Source organism: Zingiber officinale, chromosome 4B (assembly GCF_018446385.1).
Source record: "Zingiber officinale cultivar Zhangliang chromosome 4B, Zo_v1.1, whole genome shotgun sequence".
In the NCBI taxonomy this organism is placed as follows: Eukaryota; Viridiplantae; Streptophyta; class Magnoliopsida; order Zingiberales; family Zingiberaceae; genus Zingiber; species Zingiber officinale.
This window is the reverse complement of record NC_055993.1, coordinates 62,511,596-62,530,828: the sequence shown is the minus strand read 5'-3', so window position 1 is coordinate 62,530,828 and position 19,233 is coordinate 62,511,596. Positions and strand designations below refer to the sequence as shown.

The following is a 19,233-nucleotide window of genomic DNA, read 5'->3' as shown; positions in this document are numbered from 1 at the left end:
ATGACGTTGTAGGACGAGGGAGAATCGACCACCACGAAATTTATTGTCCTGGTCCTCCTGAGCGGCTCCTCTCCCAATGAGGTAGCCAGCCGGATTTGCCCGACCGGCTGCACTTCGTTACCTGTGAACCCGTAGAGCGGCGTTGTCATGGGTAGCAGCTCGGCTCGATCAATTTGCAGCTGATCGAATGCCTTCTTGAATATGATGTTGACCGAGCTCCCTGTGTCAACAAATACGCGGTGAATAGTGTAATTTGCTATTACCGCTTTAATGAGCAGAGCGTCGTCGTGGGGCACTTCAACTCCCTCTAAGTCTCCGGGCCCGAAAGTGATTTCCGGTCCACTTGCCCGACTGCGTGGATCTGCAGCTGCCGGACGCCCGCCTTTCTGGCTCGGTTGGAGTCTCCTCCGGTCGGCCCACCAGCGATGACATTAATCTCGCCTCGGGAAGTGTTGCTTTTATTTTCCTCTTCACGAGCGGATGGTCGGGACCGTTCTCTGGACGCTCGGCGATTCTCCCGCCTGGGTGAGCGATGCCGATCGGGAGTCTGTTGCCGTGGCCTATCAACTCGCGTCCGATCGGCTTCCTGAGTTCTTTGTCGCCGATCGGCTGAGGTAGATCGCCGTACGGCATTCCGCGGCACAGTGTGAGCCACGAAGGGCAGACTTCGACAATCCCTGGTGTTGTGCGTATCCGTCTGGTGGAAGGAGCAGAACATCGGGGTCCATCTCCTCTTTGGCTTGCTTCGAGCGGCAGCTACTTCTTGTACTTGGGACCTTACACGAGGGGATCGGATTGCTTCTACCCTCGGTCCTCTAGGTGGCTACTGAGCGGCGTTCTGTTTCCGTTCGGCCTGAATAGGTGCCCGCTCTGTTGGAGTTTCCTTTTTCCGGGCGGCTTGCGCTTCTTCTACGTTAATGTATTCGTTGGCCCGATGTAGCATATGATCATAATCTCGGGGCGGCTTTCGGATGAGCGACCGGAAGAAGTCCCCATCCACAAGGCCCTGCGTGAAGGCATTCATCATCGTCTCTGATGTGGCCGTTGGGATATCCATCGCCACTTGGTTGAATCGCTGGATGTAAACTCGCAGCGATTCTCTCGACTCTTGCTTGATGACAAACAAGCTGACACTTGTCTTCTGATAACGCCGACTGCTAGCGAAGTGGTGGAGGAAGGTCGTTCGGAAGTCCTTGAAGCTAGTGATGGATCCGTCCGGCAACCTCTGAAACCACCGTTGAGCCGATCCCGAGAGAGTTGTAAGGAAGACGCGACACTTTACTCCATCTGTATATTGATGGAGTGTAGCTGTGTTATCAAACTTACCCAGGTGATCATCCGGGTCCGTTGTTCCGTTGTACTCGCCGATCGTCGGAGGCACGTAGTGCTTGGGTAGAGGGTCTCGTAGAATAGCCTCCGAGAATTGGCGATTGATCCGCTCGGGAGATGAGTCCGCCCGGGGAGCTTTCCCTTTTCTGTCATCCCGCCTTGGCATCTCGTCTGAAGATGATCCCCTATCTCTTCGAGCTGGTACGGCTTCAGGGGTGCGAAACAAGGCTCGATGGAATGCGACGGTGGCTGGAGGTGCTTCCGCTCGGCCACCTGACGCAGATGTTGCTTGTTGCTCAGGCCGCTCGCTGTTTTTGTTCCACAAGTTTGGCGGCCCTTATCTCGACCAGAGCTTCGAGTTCTTCCGTCGAAAGCGCCACCGTATGTTGTCGTCCAGCTTCGTCCATTGTTTCCAGTCGGATGCAGGAGCGTTCCCACAGACGGCGCCAATTTGATCCTGTCCGAACCAGGAGCCAACGGACACTGGGCCGAGCGCTCTGGCGAACCTGCAGCAAAACCGAGCCGGGAGGGGTGTCCCGGCGACGGCCCTCCAACGCTCAAGTCAGGCGAGGAATAGCAAAAAAGTGGCTTTTAAGTAGGAGACCCTCGTACCTCCGATGAAGAAATGGAGGCCTTATATAGACCTCTCGAAGAAGCCTAGGCGCACCAGTCAAAGCAACCACCTGCCTTCGACCATGCCCAGGTATGGGTCTGTCAGAAGGGTCATGCCCAGATATGGATCTGTCAGGAAGACGTCCATGAGGCCATACTACTTCTGTAGCGACCTTCCCCTGATGTGACGGCAAGATCCTCCATCGTGTGATCTTGTGTACGGCCTAATCATCAGACATGCTTCTGCTGACATCCCATAACCCGTGCCGAGCGCATAGGCCGCTCGACCACCTTTGTACCCTCGCCTCTATCCTGGCCGAACGGACCACCCGATCGGCCCTTCGGTCCCAGCCGAGCGGACTTCCGCTCGGCCCTTCGATCTTCCTGCCTTGGCGTCGGAAACCCAAGCCCATGGATGGGTTATCTATAGCTCCGCTCGGACCATTATTCGCTGGGCCAGCCCTCCATCCTTCCTTAGGCTGGGACCCTTCAGAGGGTGGGCCCTCCCTTCTTACCGCCGGATCAGTATCAATTCATACCTAAAACAACATGTATCAAGAGCGTGCCAACTCAATCCATACACCAAACTGTTACCTTACTTCTTAGCTTAATCCTTGGCCCAAAAAGAATTGCTGCCGGAAAGGAGAGGCTACTGGAAGAATGTAACTGCTGCTTGAAATACCACAGCTCTTGTCGGACACCTCTTCACTGCCCAAATCCAAAAAGGAAACAATATGATGCTTCAACCAATTGCTAATGCAAACTAACATGTAGACCAAAAGTCTAACAATTCTTCAGAAGCAAACACAGATCAATGCACTAGCACTATATGCTTAAAATGGCAGAATTTGACATAATGCACTTCGATTCCTAATTGCCTTCCTGTTGGTAGACAATATGAACAAATGAACTTACGGTGTATGCAGGGACTCAATTTGGAAAAATTCTCTACCTTTTGGTCCCGATGGAAGCTTGAGACTACTCTCTTCCGGTGACAGCGATGCCAAGCAGTGGCTGCATCAGAAACCAGTAGCAAGCAGGAAACGGCTAGGGCACAGGGTAAGGTCGGCACTGTAGAGAAGCGGCGGTAGGGGTGTCAGCGTTGCTCCCTTCGGCCTCAAGTGGTGGTGTCGTCCGGTGCGACTCGGAAAGGAAGAAGAGACCGGCTCTAGGACTGAGGTGGAGCGGCAACCGGCGGTGCTAGGGCACAGGCGTCGACAGCACTAGTCAGTGGTCGAAGAAGAGGAGAAGATGAAGAGGAGGGCTCGATCGCAGAGGGGAAAGGTGTCGCTAGGCACGCGAAGGAAGGGGAGGAAGGAACCGCCCGGCGTCGGTTAGGGCAGATGGGTGTCGGGCGCGGTGAGGAGGAAGAAACGGCAAGGGAGAAAAACGAAGGTAAGAAAGAAATAAAGAAAAGAAAGAGGAAAAACTTAACTTTTCCTCGTCTAAATGGGGTAGCCCAAACAGGCTTTCCCGGGGCCCAATTTTGATCCCCGTAAACTCGTCTATACGAGCTCTGAAAAATTCCATAAAAATTTCGAAAAATTCCCTTATCATTATTCCCTATTTTTCCGATATTTTACACAAGGGACGATGCTGCTAGACGCTCTTACCATGATTCGTTGGGTGTTAATTAGAATTAGTTCTGACATCCTATAATTAAGGAGTTAATCATAGGATGAGGCTATTAAGGGTATGCCTGAATAAAGAATAAGTATAGTCCTGAATCACAAAGAGTTGTGAATCCACGGCTAGCTGTATCCCTGAACCATTGAGGGTCACACAAGTTTCGATTTCCCTATTTTCCGTTGAGAAAGTCAAATTCAAGTAGTTGAATTTGGTGAATAAAATATGATGTGATCAAATTGTGTATTGACAAATAAAGTTTGATATTATCAAATGTCAGAGTGATTTCCAATCAATGGAAACAAGGAGAGCGAAAGAGTTTCACACAAAGTATATAAATTTGATTTATATTATTGTAATAGTGAGTAAATGTATTTTCCGTATCAACGATAGTGGATCGTTGATATGATTACAATAAACTCATATTATTGAGTTCTTGAAAAGTTCTAAAAATCTAATAGATCAAGATGGATGAGATAATAAACTTTGAAAGTTCAAGCATAAGAGGAAATGTAATTACGTTAAAGATTGGATTATGAAAAAAAAAGGAAAATGGGATTTTGGTTCAACGTGAGAAAAAAAATAAAAAATGTTTTTCTTTTTCCCTCCACCATATTTTCCATTCTCCTACTCAATCTCTCCACTCCTCCACTTATGCCACTAACCCCACGTTTTTTTTTCTTTCTTGTTCATTTGAAAATAAGAAAGAGAATTCTGATCTTCTTTGATGAAAAACTTTACAGCTTCATTTTTTATTTTGTACGGAGAGGAGAGATATGGCAGAAGCTAACTTTTGGAGTTTGCTAAAAACGTAGAGCATATTTTGGCTGCCACACACTTGAACTTTGCAAAAGTGGGACAAGTATTTTTCCTCCCTTGGAAAATCTTCGGTGGCATCTTCCATGGATTTTTATTTCGCCAGCTGGATTTTTGAGAGCTTGCTGAACTCGCTATATTTTTTATTCTCCTCGAGAGTTTTGGCGACCTCTTCCAAAAGAAAGAAGATAGAGATTTATCTCTCTCTTCCATCGAAAAGTCTCATCTTTTTATTGTTGCTTCTCCTCTTCGAGGAGTATTGTTGTCGCCCACCTTCTTATAGAATTTTAGAAGGCATAGTCCCTTGTTGAGGTCTATTGGATAACCCCTTGTGAAGAGGTAATTGGGCAGTCCCTTCCTCATCTTCGAGGAAATCATTTTGATCATTTCGACAAAAAATGACACTTGATCTCTAGTGCGATCAAGTGTTAGAAAGAGGACTCCGATCGTGGACCGGATTTGATGAAGAAAATATGAGCTCATGACAACAACGAGGAGCTATTTCGTTACAACCGGCATAGTTGGAGTCATCCCCAAACACAGATTGTTTGGGAGATATATTTATACTTGTACTATGATTCATATGTATATTGATACATATGTCAATTATTTTATTTAGGTTATGTTTAAACGATCTAATATATTTATTTTAGATAGTTTAGCATATCTAAATTAAATGATTAAATATGTATTAGATGAATCAATCTCATGATAGTTTATCTTTATTTTTCTTTTAAGATCTTACTTATACAGTTAGATTGTAATGCATGCTTAGATAAAGATCATGTTTATATTTGTTTTAAAAATCATACGAACACTCTTTTGATTTAATTATTAAATCACAAATAAAATTTTAATTTTTTTCTATGCATAGAAGTGTAGAAACATGATTATCAAATTTTAAATTTGGTTCCAACAATATCATGTGTGGTGAATGACTAATAAGACGAACACCAGTAGTGGAATTTCTTATGACGACAATATCACCAATAACTTTACGGCCTGGGAGTTCACCTCCCTCGCCTGACTTGGCTCCCCACACAACAAGATAAAGTCATAAAAACAAAAGGTAATGATAAAAAAAAAAAAATATTAGAAAAATATGGCCTCAGCAAATTGCAAAGGTATTCATCATTATAGATACAAAGATATAATTAGTGCTCTATGGCTCAACATCCATCTGTCATGAACTGAGATTCATAAACACTAGAAACTTATATTTCTACAAGGGAAAGCAAATTGTGGGAATTAATTGGGATTCTATTTTTTCAAAGAAAGCTAGTTGGCCAAGAACACGCTACTAATCTGCTGCTAAGGTCAGGGTAGCGTAACAAATTAAAATTATGAGCTTAGATTCAAATAAAATAATGTGGTCCTTTCTTTGGTACATCTCATATTGAGATTTGGGAGCTAATTCATTAAAATTCATGACCAAATCCTCAAAAACACTACAAAAATCATAATTAAGAAACCATTTTTTTCCAACTTATCTCTACTCTCCCACGATGAACATACGCCATCTCATAAACAATAGTTAACAATTAATATACAGAAAAGTATATTAAAATACCGAGGATCTAGTAAGAAAAGTGGTAGCACATAATAATTTGTATGGTTTTTAACTTGTGGCCAAAGGAGAGGGGCAAAGCAGCACCGTTGCAGCTGAGCATGGCCTTAAGAGTCACCACAGTTGACCACCACGATCAGCTTAGGCCCCCCCCCCCCCCCCCCCCCCCCCCTGGCCACCATAGCCGTCAAACCCATCGTCCTCTCTGACTCTCCATGCGTCGTCGCCTCACCTCACCATCCAGCCTCAAGAAGCTGTCCGTGATAATCTCCCTCCACCACCCCTCGGCACAGGGCCACCCCTTGGCCGACACTTCTTCAGCCAACAAAACGTGCATCCGCTCTTGGCACAGTTGTGCCACCCTCACCCCACTGTGCCCATCGTACACACTGAAGAAGTTGTACCTTGACAACCCACCTCTCCCAACAAATCCCGATAGTGGAATTCTCGGAGCAAGGGGATACTTCCGCACGCCCCCATGCCCACTTACCTCCACCACTACATGTAAAGGGGAGTCCCATCTATAGAGGTTGTTGGAATTTGGAAGACCTGTTTGTAGTGGCGAGGGAGGTGAAGAGGTGACCTCGGACTAGAGACTCACATGCGGCAGCATTCAGTGCATGAGATTCGTTGGATGCGGGCTTGGAGGTGTTGATGTGCGCAAATATTATGATCATTTACCCATGCTTTAGCGCACATTCACGTACTTTATGCATATATATTCGTACCATGATTGCCTCTTTCATCTTGTATTCAGTATATATACCCTTTTGTTCGGATATCTGCTCTTTGTTTGATTTTGTGTTGACAGGGATAACTTTCGGAGCGAAAACGACGATTATCAACGCACCAGAATAAGTCGAAGAACACGGCCGTGCACACTTGGCACGGCAGAGTGACCAGACAGAAAGGGAGCAGTGCACAGTCGTGCAATCCTTGCATGGCCGTGCGGCCGAGACCGAGGCAATTCAACACATGATCGTGCAACCTTGCACGGCCGTGCCACCCCGAGACCGAGACCAGGAAGTGTCCAGCCGTGCATCATTGCACGGCCGTGCGGCAGGGACCGAGGCCAGACACCACACGGCCGTGCCAATTGGCACGGCCGTGCAGCGCCAACAGGGGAGGAGATGAACACGGCCGTGCCATCCTAGCATGGCCGTGTTGCCACAGCTAAACCCTAGTTTATAAAAGGGTTTTAACCCTTTTTCTTGAGGGCGGAGCGCCGGGAAGCGGGCTGTCAGTTGGAGAATCATCTTGGAGTCATCCCACGCCATCTTAGACCTCCGTCCAGCGATCTTCCACCACCGCATCGACTCCAGAAGTAGAGGATTGGACCCGAAGGCCACTCGTCGACATAGGATAAGCATATTCTCTCCTTCTTTCTCCGTGTCTGAAGATTGTATGTTTGTATACGTTATGTCTTTGAGTATTTCTCTAACACTTATGAAGTAGATCCTTTGTTCTAGGATTAGGGAGTAGTTGTGGTTCGGTTTGATGTAAACCTCGTATTATACTTACACTCGTTAGATGATCTTTTATGCTTTGTCTCAATTGCATGTTACTTGATTGTGTAGATCTTGTTAACTTCGTAGGTGGATTATTCCTAGATCGTACACCCGAGGGGTCCTAGTGACAGGGGTAATCCATTCACGGACGCCTAGGACACTTCCTTGAAAGGAGAGGCAAATTCTCCTCAAGGAAGCGAGAGACCAAACCTAAGTCTTAACCATTATTCTTAACTTACCTGTTAGAGTCGTGTCCTCAAGATTTACCGAGGTGCCCTAGTGACAGGGGTAAACCGTGACAGGACTTCTTAGGACCCTTCTTTACTCTGGTACTTAAGAATAGTTGCTTTAGCTTCCGGCAATTGCATATTTTGGATAACGAGTGTAGGATAAGACGTGACACATCAATACCACCACAACAAAACCGACCTCCTAAAGCTCCTCATAACCAAGAGAACACTTCGACTCACCTGCTCTCGACTCTTCTCCCCAACCTTTCTTCCCTAGATTATTAACAATCATTGGTAGTCTAGCTAACCCTTATTGAACAATTGCTAGTGCTTATAACCAGTCCCTGTGGGATCGATATTTTTATTACTGACGACGAATCCGTTCACTTGCGGTTCGTAACAAGTTTTTGGCGCTGTTGTCGTGGACTGCGTCTATAACATTAGCAAAATCATATTGGATTAGACTAGGCTTTCCTCCCCTTTCTTAGTTTTTCGCATTCATTTCTTCTCTTTTGTTATTTTCTATTCCGCTATCATACTTCATATCTTATTATTGCATGCGTAGAGCTAACTTTCCAGGAAAGCTACAACCCTTTAATTCAGAGAATGACAGGACTTTTTTGAGGAGAAGAAATCTATAGAAGGCATTCCAAGCAGTACAAGAATCCTCAGAAATGGCCGACAAACTGCTAAAAGATTACGCGGCACCATATGCACGAGGGGTTCGGTCTAGCATCACCCGACTGTCCATTGAAGCCAACAACTTTGAAATCAAGCCCGCAGTAATCCATATGGTCCAGCAAAATCAATTCAGAGGAGGACCACATGAGGACCCAAACCATCACCTAGAGTTGTTCTACGAGATCTGTAGCACTATGAAGGTAAATGGGGTTCCTCCAGAATCAGTCAGACTACTTCTTTTCGGGTTTTCTCTGAAGGACAGAGCCAAACAGTGGCTGAACTCACTTTCAGCGAATAGCATATCATCCTGGGAGCAGTGTAAGTAGAAGTTTCTGGATAAGTTCTACCCCACCTAGCAAAACTGCTCACATGAGGAACCTGATTGCCAGCTTCAAACAGATAGACTCGGAATCATTATTTGAAGCTTGGGACAGATTCAAGAATATGCTAAGACAGTGCCCCCATCATGGCCTTGAAAAATTATTGGTCTTGTACACCTTCTACAATGGAATAAATTATCACACGAAGATATCTCTTGATTCTGTAGCAGGAGGAGCACTGATGAACAAAAGCCTCGATGAAGCTAAAGAGATCATAGAGAATGTGGTGTAGAACCACCATCAATGGACATCTGAAAGATCCAGTGACTCTTTTACAAGGAATCCAATTAAAGCGTCAGGGAAATTCGACGTGGATACAGTTACACTGATGTCTGCAAAGCTGGACGCTCTGCCCAAGAAATTTGATGCCATGGGAGGCAACACAGCTAATGCAATAGCATGTGTTTGCGACACTTGTGGAAGTACGGATCACGCTCAAGACACTTGCCCCTTTGGGTCGATACAGGCACGGATGGACCAACTTGAGCAGTGTGATGCAATAACCAGCTACAATCAGAGGCAAAATAATCCGTACTCCAATACATACAACCCTGGATGGAGGAATCACCCCAATTTCTCATACCGGAATAATCAGGATCAAGGACCAGCACATCAGAATTATCAGCCTGGGCAGCAAATCCACTAATCTAGACAACAGACCTATCAACAATAGCAGCCTTCACAACTGTCCAGGATTGAAAAGATGCTTGAGGAACTCTCTCAGAGCAAAAGGAGATGAGGAGCGAGATCAAACAACTGACTCAGAGGCTAGAAAACTTTGAAAAACACTAGAAAATGCAAGACAGCTAGATAGCTCAGATAGCTCAGTCCGTCTCAAGAGCACAGGGTACGTTCCCAGGGATGCCAGATATAAACCCAGTGGAACATTGCAACCGCATTGAACTGAGGAGCGGACGTACTGTGGGAGATCCCCAAATCACTAGTCAGAAGGAGCTTAACTCAGAGAAAGAGCCCTATCTCCTACTGCCCAATCAGACTCAAAATAGGGATGGAGAAGTGGCTGCTAAAAAGGTTGAAGGAACTCCTCAAGCTACCCCACAGAATCAGACGATCCCTTTTCCTCAGAACCTTATAGCATCCCAAAAGATGAAGAGTTCATTCGATTCTTGAAGAAGATCAAAGAAATCTGCATAGAAGTACCACTGATAGATGCGCTACACCAAATGCCGAAGTTCGCAAAATTTTTAAAGGGAATCATATATAACAGGAGGCAAAAAGGCGACTTCGAGACCGTGGCATTAATAGAGAATTGCAGCACCCTCCTTATGGCGAATTCTCCATCGAATCTCCAGGATTCAGGAAGTTTCTCCATACCGTGCAAAATTGGTCCTGAACTCATACCGAGAGCGTTTTGCGACTTGGGGGCCAACGTCAGCCTACTTCCGTACTCCTTATGCAAGAAGCTGGGCCTCCAGAACATAAAATTGACCACTATGTCACTGTAATTAGCAGACCACTCATGCAGATATCCGATGGGAGTAGTGGAAGACGTGACAGTTGAAGTGGGTGGGGTGTATAGTTCCCACAAATTTCATTATTTTGGACATGGAGGAAGACCCTAATATATCGATCATCCTTGGAAGACCATTCCTTGCCATGGCTGGAGCCATCATCGATGTAAAAAGTCACATGCTATCCTTGGAGATCGGTAAAGAAAAGATCGAGTTCGATTTATCAGATTACTTCATCTGCAACTACTCTCCTCCGAGACATTCTCGCAAGATCAACATACACAAAGTCGAGGAGTGCAATTTCCATGAGAGTTCTCCTCCAGCAATAACATGAAATACATTTGTCCTGCACTAGTGAAGCTGAAGGCGCAAGCTGGAGCATTAACCCTAGGGGGAGCCGTCCTTCCACTGGTTTACTCTGAATTAACGAAAACGGGGTCGAGCTAAAGACCGAAAACAAGCACTTCTTGGGAGGCAACCCAAGAGTTTTCTTATTTTTCTTCATCATTCTTTTTTGTCGTTCTATTTTTCTAGTGAGTTTTAGTCTAGTGTTTCATTTTTGGTACTTCATTTTCAGGATGTGTATAGCCTCCACGAGCTAGCCATGAGCGCTTCTCATGGGCGTGGAGGTGACGGAGGAGCTGAAATGATGAAGAACGAATCACTACGAGCATAAGGGAGCTGGCCGCGTGACCTCACACACGGCCGTGTGGAGCTAACCTGGAGACTAAAGCCACGGGTCGTGCAACTCTGCACGACCATGTGGATTTTGCAGAGAAGGGAGAGGCACAGGTTGTGCCAATTGTCACAGCCGTGCAGCCCTGCCAGAGAGGAGACAGATCATGGTCGTGCCAACTGGCACGGCCGTGCGGCTTATACAGAGAAGAGGAAGACAGGGGTCGTGCCAATCGGCACGGCCGTGCCACTTCAGCCGAGGGGAAAAAGAAGGAGCCCGTGCAATCCTTGCACGGCCGTGTAGCGTCCCGTTTGACCCGCCCGTGTCTATAAGACAAGGTCGTGGCTCAACCCGTTCACGCCGCCTCCTCTTCCAAGAAACCCTATTTCCATCTTCCCCTCTCCCAAAAATCTTCTCCTCTCTACTACACCTCACCAACCCCTAATTTCCCACCTCTAGAGCTCACTTTTGCTAAGATCTACACTTAGATCTAGACCCTCCTCAAGCCACAAATCCGAAAAGAGAGGAGAATCTTCCCCATTTCCCCTCCCATCCCTCACTATTTCCATTCTCAAGATCCATTTCCACAAAGAAGTCCTCCAAGCCTCGCACCATGTCGCAGATCTTGAAAAGGCTTCATCGAGGGAGCGGTGGATCTAGCGGAGGAGACGCACAGGGAGGCGACAAAGGTAAAGGGAAGACTCTTGGTTCAAAAGGCAAAGGAAAGCGGGTGGCACGCGACGAAGGTAACGAAAACAAGTTCAATATTATTTTTAGAAATCATGAGCAAAAAGCTAGATACGATATTCTTGTCGCTAGGAAAATCTTATACACTAAATATATGGATCCCACCACTATGGATGTGCTAGGAATTAGGGATGACATAGATTGGATGATTAGTGTTTTAGATTGGAATGATATAATGTACGTTCATCCACCGACTTACCCCTGCATAGTTCTTGAATTTTTGAGCTCGTTAGATGTTAAATTTCCTTCTGAGGACAACTACGCGGGGGTCATAACTTTTAGAATGATGATTAAAGAAATTCGGTGGACTTTTAGTGATTTCAATGATTGTTTTGGATTACCTACTGGTGGTTCGTGTGGATTTGATGGGGGTATTAAATGGAATGAATTTTGGATGTCGATTACTGAATCACAAGACCCTTATGAGCCCTCTAGAGGCAAAGCATCCTGGATGCAAAACCTGACCTTTAGATACCTTCATAGAGTGATGAGTAAAACGATCTTTGGTCAAGGAGAGAGTGATGGGGTGGTTAAGAAGACAGAACTCTATTCTCTTTGGGCAATGTTAAATAAAGTTGATTTTGATTCAGGGTTTCATTTCTTGCAAACTTTGTGGAAGGCAGCTAAGGCATCCTCGGGGATGATAGTGTTTGGAGGATTAATCACCCAAGTAGCATTCAATCTTGGTTGTGCATTTGATAGATTAGAGGTAGTTCATGGTAATGACAGGATCGACATCGATTCTTGTCTTACCATAAAGATGATTTGTCGGGATGAGAATAAGTTTGCTTTCCCTATGACCAATGTTTTTCCATTACCCCTTCCTTGCCCCGAGCGCACTTCAGTTCGCAACCCCACGAATTGGGTGATTTCTGATTTACACCTCGAGAATGTACCTTCCATTGCAGAAGAACCCGAGTACCACCAAGAGACCTCGTCATCAGGGTTCTCGCAACATTCCGGTCACCTGGACCCTCCTAGGTACTCTTTTGCATATGACACGGGACCCTCTAATTTTGATTTTTCAGACTTCCGTACCTCTTTAGACTCTCTTCATGAGAAGCAAAACACCCAACAACGATTGTTGGAGGGTCGCTATAAGTTATCTGACGACCAGTTTAGGGAGGTACAGGATCATTTTAAGTTCACTAGGGACTTCCATAGTCAGGAGACAGAGTTCGTTCAGGATTATAATGTTGACCAGGAAAGGATGAGAAATTTTATGGATGATATGGATATCACTAGACAACAAGTAGATGCTTTGTATCAATATCATTAACATCTTGGCCATCTCATTGTATGCCTAGATTTCCCCCTAGCTCACATCGAGGGCCACCTTATCCCCCACCCTCGCCACTGTATTGATTTCATCGGGACGATGAAAGGTCTAAGTCTGGGGGAGTGTTGTTGCACAACCTGAGTTTTTGACTTTCTCTTGCACTTTACCTGCCTTTACATATTTTATTTGCTTTATTTCATTTAGTCTTGTTCTATTTGCATTTTATTTGTTTCTGCTTGCAACTCATTTGTATTTTTCTTTCTTATCTTTAATTTTGTGGCATACATGAGAACATCAACCGTCTACTTTTTCGGCTACTTGTCCGATAGCAAAATAGTTAGCATTTTCTTAGTTCATGAGTTTCTAGATGGTGTTAGTATGTTTGGTGTATCTTCTTCCTCAATCTTTAGTAGCATGAAATAAGCTAAGTATTGTACGGAGTTTGGTAAAAGTTTTGGCTTAACCTTAAAGACCTTATTTTCACTACACTAAAGTACTTAAGCTTGAATAGTAGATATACTTTTGAAATAGTTATGATTCATTGAAATTGTTTAGTACTTTTGTTCCCATGGTGATGCCTTATTTACATTTTGGTTACTAGATAACCTCGGATCATGGAAGCTCATTTGGAAAAATCCAAATCACAACATATGCATCACATGTGTAATAAGTGCTGCATTTATAGCACCCAAAAAGAAAAAGAAAGAAAGAAAAATGAAATAAGGGATAAAAAAATAGTTGTCGTGAGTGGAAACTAACAATTCACCCCTTTGAGACCGAGTTAGGTTACTGGGGAAATGAATGTTATGTTTCTCTTGACTTCGAGAAGTACCCTTTAAGACCTTGTGTAAATTAGGGAAAACGAACCAAGTGTGTAGCAGGTAAGTGTCTATCACCGGTAACATTAGGAGCTCAAATTTTATGACGACTTAACTAGGACAAAGAGTTGAAACTTAAAGAGTTTGAGCTACTTACTGCATCGAGCACAAAGGACTTATGCTTAGGCCATACTAAGGTACTCCACGGTCATACTTATCAATGAAACTAGCTCATAGAGTTAGATGAATGCACTAGGAATTATGAAATACTGCAGGAACTCAGGACACATAGTTTGTAGCATTTTGCTTGAGGGCAAGTAAATGATCAAGTCTGGGGGTGTGATGTGCGCAAATATTATGATCATTTACGCATGCTTTAGCGCACATTCACTTATTTATGCATATATATACGTTGCATGATTGCCTCTTTCATCTTGTATTCAGTATATATACCTTTTTGTTCGGATATCTGCAATTTGTTTGGTTTTGTGTTGACAGGGACAACTTTCGGAGTGAAAACGACGATTATCAACGCACCGGAACAAGCCGAAGAACATGGTCGTGAACACTTGGCACGGCCGCGTGACCAAACAGAAAGGGAGCAGTGCACGACCGTGCAATCCTTGCACGGTCGTGCGGCCGAGACCGAGGTTGTTCAACACACGGTCGTGCAACCCTGCACGGCCGTGCCACCCCGAGACCGAGACCAGGAAGTGCCAAGCCGTGCATCATTGCATGGCCGTACGGTAGGGACCGAGGCCAGACACCACACGGCCGCGCCAATTGGCACGACCGTGCAGCGCCAACTGGGAAGGAGAAGAACACGACCGTGCCATCATGGTATGACCGTGCCGCCACAGCCAAACCCTAGTTTATAAATGGGGTTTAACCCTTTTTCTTGAGGGGGGAGCGTCGGGAAGCGGACCGTCAGTTGGAGAGTCATCTTGGAGCCATCCCACGCCATCTTGGACCTCCGTCCAGCGATCTTCCACCACCGCATCGACTCCAGAAGTAGAGGATTGGACCCGAAGGCCACTCGTCGACATAGGATAAGCATATTCTCTCCTTCTTTCTCCGTGTCTGAAGATTGTATGTTTGTATACGTCATGTCTTTGGGTATTTCTCTGACACTTATGGAGTAGATCCTTTGTTTTAGGATAGGGAGTAGTTGTGGTTCGGTTTGATGTAAAACTCGTATTATACTTACAATCGTTAGATGATCTTTTATGCTTTGTCTCAATTGCATGTTGCTTGATTGTGTAGAGCTTGTTAACTTAGTAGAGGGATTATTCCTAGATCGTACACCCGAGGGGCCCTAGTGACAAGGGTAACCTGTTAACGGACGTCTAGGACACTTTCTTGAAAGGAGAGGTAAATTATCCTCAAGGAAGCGAGCGACCAAACTTAAGTCTTAACCACTATTCTTAACTTACTAGTTAGAGTCGTGTCCTCAAGATTTACCGAGGTGCCCTAATGACGGGTGTAAACCGTTATAGACCTTCTTAGGGCCCTTCTTTACTCTGGTACTTAAGAATAGCCGCTTTAGATCCGGCAATTGCATGTTAAAGGATAACGAGTGTAGGATAGGACGTGACACATCAATACCACCACAACGAAACTGACCTCCTAAAGCTCCTCATAACCAAGAGAACACTTCGACTCACCTGCTCTCGACTCTTCTCCCCAACCTTTCTTCCCTAGATTATTAACAATCATTGGTAGTCTAGCTAACCCTTAGTGAACAATTGCTAGTGCTTATAACCAGTCCCTGTGGGATCGATATTTTTATTACTGACGACGAATCCGTGCACTTGCGGTTCGTAACAAGTTTTTGGCGTCGTTGCCGGGGAATGCGTCTATAACATTAGCAAAATCATATTGGATTAGACTAGGCTTTTCTCCCCTTTCTTAGTTTTTCCCATTCATTTCTTCTCTTTTGTTATTTTCTATTCCGTTATCATATTTCATATCTTATTATTGCATGCGTAGAACTAACCTTCCAGGAAAGCTACTACCCTTTGATCCAGAGATTGACAGGACTTTTCTGAGGAGAAGAAATCTACAGAAGGCATTCCAAGCAGTACAAGAATCCTAAGAAATGGCTGACAAACTGCTGAAAGATTACGCGGCACCGTATGCACGAGGGGTTCGGTCTAGCATCACCCGATCGCCCATTGAAGCCAACAACTTTGAAATCAAGCCCGCAGTAATCCACATGGTCTAGCAAAATCAATTCGGAGGAGGACCACATGAGGACCCAAACCACCACATAGGGCTGTTCTACGAGATCTGTGGCACTATGAAGGTGAATGGGGTTCCTCCAGAATCAGTCAGACTACTTCTTTTCGGGTTTTCTCTGAAGGAGAGAGCCAAGCAGTGGCTGAACTCACTTCCAGCGAACAGCATATTATCCTGGGAGTAGTGTGAGTAGATGTTTCTGGATAAGTTCTACCCACCTAGCAAAACTGCTCACATTAGGAACCTGATTGCCAGCTTCAAACAGATAGACTCGGAATCATTATTTGAAGCTTGGGACAGATTCAAGAATATGCTAAGACATTGCCCCCATCATGGCCTTGAAAAATGGTTGGTCTTGCACACCTTCTACAATGGAATAAATTATCACACGAAGGTATCTCTTTTTTTTTTTATGAAGGGTAAATTATATATCATCAAAGAAAATGTACAATCTACATGCCCTAGGATGGCCAGGCGGCTCTAACGATGTGTCAGATCCAGGTGGCTATCTAAGGTATGGCCTCTAAGAAGCTCATGTACATGCAATGTACTCTCACTGTACCATCCTCTCAAAATACATCCATCCACACATGCTCACCATACCATCCACCATGTACGATCCACGTCCTGCACTCCACTGTACAAGTCACTGAAGCTATCAAGATGACTCCAATCGCATAGTGCTCCATCTCCATGTATCTGATCTCATCAGTCCAGATAGTATGCAAATCCCTCCCAAGCACTGGCCGCATCAGACCAGTGGTTGCATCCTGAAAGAAGCTGGCACTGGCCTCAGCCCATCCTCTCGTCCGCAACAACCGCCCATAAATGCATCCGTCTCCTATCATGTACAGTCCATATCAAGATGACTCCAATCACATCAAGGTATCTCTTGATTCTACAGCAGGAGGAGCATTGATGAACAAATGCCTCGATGAAGCTAAAGAGATCATAGAGAATGTGGTGTAGAACCACCATCAATGGGCATCTGAAAGATCCAGTGACTCTTTTACAGGGAATCCAATTAAAGAGTCAGGGAAATTCGACGTGGATGCAGTTACACTAATGTCTGCCAAGCTGGATACTCTGACCAAGAAATTTAATGCCATGGAAGGCAACACAGCTAATGCAATAGCATATGTTTGCGACACTTGTGGAAATATGGATCACGCTCAAGACACTTGCTCCTTTGGGCCGATACAGGCACAGATGAACCAACTTGAGCAGTGTGATGCAATAATCAGCTACAATTAGAGGTAAAATAATCCGTACTCCAATACATACAATCCTGGATGGAGGAATCACCCCAATTTCTCATATCGAAATAATCAGGATCAAGGACCAGCACATCAGAATTATCATCCTGGGCAGCAAAGCCACTAATCTGGACAACAGACCTATCAACAACAACAGCCTTCACAACTGTCCAGGATTGAAAAGATGCTTGAGGAAGCTCTCTTAGAGAAAAAGAAGATGAGGAGCGAGATCAAACAACTAACTCAGAGGCTAGAAAACTCTGAAAAAAAAATGAGAAAATGCAAGACAGCTAGATAGCTCAGATAGCTCAGTCTGTCTCAAGAGCATAGGATACATTCCCAGGGAAGCCAGATCTAAACCTAGTGGAACATTGCAACCGCATTGAACTGAGGAGCGGACGTATTGTGGGAGATCCCCAAATCACTAGTCAGAAGGAGCTTGACTCAGAGAAAGAGCCCTATCTTCTACTGTCCAATCATACTCAAAACAGGGATGGAGAAGTGGCTGCTAAAAAGGTTGAAGGAACTCCTCAAGCTGCCCCATAGAATCAGACTATCCCTTTTCCTCAGAACCTTATAGCATCCCAGAAAGACGAAGAGTTCAACCGATTCCTAAAGAAGATCAAAGAAATCTGCATAGAAGTACCATTGATAGATGTGCTGCACCAAATGCCGAAGTTCACAAAATTTTTAAAGGGAATCCTATCTAACAGGATCCAAAAAGGCGACTTCGAGACCGTGGCATTAACAGAGAATTGCAGCGCCCTCCTTATGGCAAATTCTCCACCGAAGCTCCAGGATCCAGGAAGTTTCTCCATAACGTGCAAAATTGGTCCTGAACTCATACCGAGAGCGTTTTGTGACTTGGGGGCTAGCGTCAGCCTACTTCCGTACTCCTTATGCAAGAGGTTGGGCCTCCAGAACATAAAATTGACCACTATGGCACTGCAATTAGTGGACCACACATGCAGATATCCGATGGGAGTAGTGGAAGATGTGCCAGTTGAAGTGCGTGGGTGTATAGTTCCCACAGATTTCATTATTTTGGACATGGAGGAAGACCCTAAGATATCGATCATCCTTGGGAGACCATTCCTTGCCACGGCTGGAGCCATCATCGATGTAAAAAGTCACAGGATATCCTTGGAGATTAGTAAAGAAAAGATCGAGTTCGATTTATCAGATTCCTCCATCTGCAACTCCTCTCCTCCGGAATATTCTCGCAAGATCAATATACACAAAGTTAAGGAGTGCAATTTCCATTAGAGTTCTCCTCCAGCAAACAACATGAAATACATTTGTCCTGCACTAGCGAAGCTGAAGGCGCAGGCTGGAGCATTAACCCTATGGGGGAGCCGTCCTTCCATGGGTTTAATCCGCATTAATGGAAATGGGGTCGAGCTAAAGACCTAAAACAAGCGCTTCTTGTGAGGTAACCCAAGGGTTTTCTTATTTTAGTTCTTCATTCCTTTTTGTCGTTTTATTTCTCTAGTGAGTTTTAGTGTAGTGTTTCATTTTGGGTTCTTCATTTCCAGGATGTGTATAGCCTCCACGAGTTGGCCATGAGCGCTTCTCATGGGCGTGGAGGCGACGGAGCAGCCGAAATGACGAAGAACGAATCACTACGAGCTTAAGGGAGCTGACCGTGTGACCTCACACGGCCGTGTGGAGCCAACGTGGAGACTAAAGCCACGGGTCGTGCAACTCTGCACGGCCGTGTGGCTTGTGTAGAGAAGGGAGAGGCACTGGCTGTGCCAATTGGCACGACCATGCAGCCCTACCAGAGAGGAGAAAGATCCTGGCCGTGCCAACTGGCACAGCCGTGCAACTCATTTAGAGAAGAGGAAGACAGGGGTCGTGCCAATCGGCATGACCATGCCACTTCATCCGAGGGGAGAAAGAAGGAGCCCATGAAATCCTTGCACGGTCGTGCAACGTCTCGTTTGACTCAGCCGTGTCTATAAGACATGGCCGTGGCTCAACCCAAGCATGCCGCCT

The 19,233-nt window shown here is 45.3% G+C and overlaps 1 protein-coding gene and 2 non-coding genes across 3 annotated transcripts; 1 reads left to right on the top strand and 2 right to left on the bottom strand.

Annotated features, from left to right (window-relative positions):
* Positions 1-8,736: 8,736 nt before the first annotated feature.
* LOC121978916 lies at positions 8,737-8,842 on the bottom strand. Its single transcript, XR_006111241.1, has one exon. It is a non-coding gene; the product is annotated as a small nucleolar RNA R71 (small nucleolar RNA).
* Positions 8,843-16,212: 7,370 nt separating this feature from the next.
* LOC121978869 lies at positions 16,213-16,318 on the bottom strand. The gene has a single exon (XR_006111204.1). It is a non-coding gene; the product is annotated as a small nucleolar RNA R71 (small nucleolar RNA).
* A 1,586-nt stretch (positions 16,319-17,904) lies between these two features.
* Positions 17,905-18,501, top strand: LOC121978287. The gene has a single exon (XM_042530651.1). It carries the CDS (start codon positions 17,905-17,907, stop codon positions 18,499-18,501), a length of 597 nt encoding a protein of 198 aa, XP_042386585.1.
* Positions 18,502-19,233: the final 732 nt, after the last annotated feature.